The sequence below is a fragment of the Plectrocnemia conspersa genome, unplaced genomic scaffold (genome assembly GCF_051122295.1).
Source record: "Plectrocnemia conspersa isolate PC_06_02 unplaced genomic scaffold, ASM5112229v1 ptg000014l, whole genome shotgun sequence".
NCBI classification, from domain to species: domain Eukaryota; kingdom Metazoa; phylum Arthropoda; class Insecta; order Trichoptera; family Polycentropodidae; genus Plectrocnemia; species Plectrocnemia conspersa.
The window spans coordinates 8,800,428-8,804,137 of record NW_028277178.1 but is presented as its reverse complement, the minus strand read 5'-3'; the positions used below and the strand labels follow the sequence as shown (position 1 = coordinate 8,804,137).

The window sequence follows — 3,710 nt, the reverse complement described above, 5'->3', positions numbered from 1 at the left end:
TAAATCGACTAGCAATCTTCAGGCGATTCGGACGCGCGCCCCGTACTTTGTAAACTATGTAAACAACCTTAATATTTCAATAAAACATTAGTGCTGCGGCTCAATCTGTGTCTAAAATAAGATTTAGAATTTTAGATTTTAATATTTAAACGGCGGGCACTTTAAAATTGCTTCGCGAGCACACATTGCCGACTCCTGCATTAGTAAGTTGCTGGTTTTAAAGTCATTCTAGAGTTTATTTTGGATGTGAACATTGCAAGTCACATTGTTTATTACCAACATGGTGAGTTTGATAATTTTTTAGGGTGTTTAGAATTCTGGCATCGCCATATAAAACTTATTCCTGTCCGATTTAAAGTCAACAAATATGTAAAAAATGGTAATCTGGAATTTTGAAGCTTTTTCTAATATCTGCCTCAATATGTAAAGTCAGCTTACAGTAGAGTATAATAAAAAATTAGACATGCTTTTGTAGCTGATGTTGAGCAATTTTGTAAATGAGCTTGGAAAAAGAAGCACTCAGAGGATCTTTGAATTTGATTTAAAAGTAATGGCAAGAATGATTTTATTCGATTGTTCGCGTTTGTTGGTGTTACGGCCAAGAGCGAAAAGGGCGACCGATCGTTGGCAGTGGTCGTAAGCGGTCAGCGGTCGGGCGGTGTCGCTCCTCGAGGCGCTGACATTTCCGCACGTAGGAACGCGAGGGGCGCAGCGCGATGTCGGTGGTGGCGGGTGCGGCCTTCCGATGGCTCGAGCTCTTGGAGCAGGAGTTCGATACGGCCTACGTGCGCCTGGACACCGCCATTGGTAAACCTTCACGGCCCTTTTCTCTTTCGTTTCATCCATGAATATCTTGAAATCTGATCGTGATAAGGTCGGTTCGATCAAATCTTAAATCTAAAGACCCGTCGGCGGCGACCGTTTCATATCGAGAACAAAAGACAAAGACCTGTAAAAATATTTAATTACACTGGATATGCTCAAAATTGGAAAAGTAAAAACGCATTTGTCATCAACGGACTTGATGTATAATTGATGAACTGACAATCGAGAGTGAACAAATTTTTATTTTTTGCGAATATTTATTGAATTTACACTATTCTTTAAATAGTCTCGTCATAGAGTTCAATAAACTCCCGGCTGTTCGAATCATATTATATATAAGATTGCCAAATGCCCGATTATTTGTGCTTTACTCCGACTGGTTGGAGTTGATTTTTTATGTCCAAAGTGTTTGTGCAATCAGCGGGTCTTGCTTTTTTTGTTGGTGTATTTTATTTGCAAGTTTGGATGTCACAATTCAAAAATTAATTGTTCATAATATTAGTTTACTGAAATGAGAGTGAATTGTATAAAACATATATCATTTTTCCCGCATAGTTGGAATAGTGAATTTTTTGTTTTTTTTTTATTGTTACTTCAAACAACAGCACTAATAGTGTCTGTCGTTCTTCTAATTTTGTACCCACCTTATAAGCACATTGTGAAACTGCAAGACTGATGCTATTTTCTTCACAGTGCCTTCAACTGCTGCAATGGACTACTTTTCGTAACAAATGTGCATCGTCATTCTGAACTTTTATTCGTTAATAAAAAATAATATTAAATGGTAATGTTTATTTATTAATTTAGAGAAAAAATTAATCTAATTTCAGAAGAAAAACAAGAATTATATTTTAATAATAGTCATTTAATTAAATATAAAACACTGCACTACAATCTTCTCGCTCGCATCAAAACTGTTGGACAGGTTAGATGCAGAGTGTTGGTCAGAATACTGAACACCCCATGAATAACTCGACAAGTATATAAATGTATGTAGGACGTGAAGATATTCAGAGCGATAAATGAAGCGGGAATAACGACAAAGCGGAGAGAGCACATTTGGCTTGCTGTATTGACATGTGACAATGTTGCAAGCCCAATCAAACAAGTTGAAGTATTCATTTGCATTTTTAAAAACCTAAACAATATTCTGCTGGTTCTTTCAATGTATTTTCTACTTTGGCGTTTTATCTTTTACTTTTGGGGATTTTCCCGATTTAATTTGAGGAACGAAATATGCGGGGGAAATATGTACATTAAAGATTACTTATGAATGTATTGCATTTTGCACATTATTTATATTTGAAATAACGCTACATTTGCGCACATGCAACACTACTAGACTTGTTGGAGAAAATAGTTAATAACAGAGAATAATTTTTAAATAATTGTAATTTATTATTGCAGGCGGTATAATAATGCAATATATATTACTACTAATTTATTGGATAATAAAGCGGTGTTTCGAACCTGTACTACAATTTTATGCTTTTCATTGACTCACTACTTTAAAATCAAAGGGAGTTTCATATGCTTATTCAATATAATATGTAATAGATAGGTCAGACAAAGTGTAAAATCTAAGGTAAAATAATCAAAAGTTTTGAAACATATTTAAAAATACACAGACTTTACATAATTAACAAGTTTTTTTTAGTAATATGACTAATTACATACACTCACAATTAAATTTGTAACACTTAGAACTACAAAAAGTGTACATTTATAACAACATAAATGTAAAATGCATATACTTACATAATCAATATTATTAGACCACAATTTGTCCAATAATTTACATGGATCTTTATATAATCTAGGGAACAGAGTGTTTGTATATAAATATATGTATAGATGATTTTTTTAATAAAGATTTGAGTATTATATGTGTGCAGAATTCTAGGAAAATATTCGAAATTTCCTTTATTGTTATTCTTAATTTTTTATATTTGCAGGCGAAATCGATGCAGACGATCCGGAAGTCGCGTACGCTGTCCGGCAAAAGATGGCAGCACTCAGCTCGTGTTTTGCACAACTATCGCACAAAGCTCAGACTATATTCCAAAACAGCGCCAAAGTAGAGGTAAGTTGTTAGACATAAATAAAAAAATGTTTGCCACTAATTTTGCAATTACTATTTACATCAGACGTAATAAATCATATTTAGGCATTAGGTTAGAATTATTTAATAAAATTCATATTGATGGTCATGGAGTATCAATATCACAGTGAAGGTGTTTTTTTTTAAATATTTTATAATCAACATTATCTCTATTGTAAAGTAGAAAATTAGGTATATTCGTTTTGAATATAGAAATTATAGAATTTTATAGAAAAAGTGAATAAGAATTACATGAAATATTTATGTAGAAATATTTAAAAAACTCATGTGATATTAAGAATTATTTTTTTGCGTTTAAAAAGTGGCAAAAAGTTTTAAGTTCATTGATTATTCTTTTAATATTTACATTTTTGATTTTTAAATATTAGCTATCTTAATAATTTATATAGAAATGAGCTTCATTGCAAAATAATATTACTGTTTTGTTGTGATTTTTTTATTGTATTTATTTATGTTATTGTTTTTATTTTATTTTATGTATTTTTTATTTATTCAATAAAGATAATTACACATTCAATTTTTATTTTATTTTATTTTCGTTACGCTCTTCGATTCATATGCATACATAGGTATAAATATTGTTTTTTTTTACATTCTATTTAGTATATTACTAACTATATAAATGTATAAAAATAATGAAATTATTATACACTGACATAATGGTATCATATAATAATAAAACATATTAAATATTCTAAATTCATATTGTCAATTTATATAAATATTTTCTTCTAATATTGAAATTTATATTTAAAAACTAGTT

At 30.7% G+C, this 3,710-nt stretch overlaps 1 protein-coding gene across 1 annotated transcript in view; it reads left to right on the top strand.

The window, feature by feature from the left end:
• Positions 1–581: 581 nt before the first annotated feature.
• The window catches only part of LOC148226118 (uncharacterized), a 35,978-nt gene continuing 32,849 nt past the window's right edge, over positions 582–3,710 (top strand). Inside the window, exons 1-2 of the mRNA XM_088204105.1 lie at positions 582–807; positions 2,781–2,908. Coding sequence (XP_088060231.1) covers positions 717–807; positions 2,781–2,908 — 219 coding nt within the window. The 5' untranslated portion in view covers positions 582–716. The remainder of the gene's footprint in view (positions 808–2,780; positions 2,909–3,710) is intronic.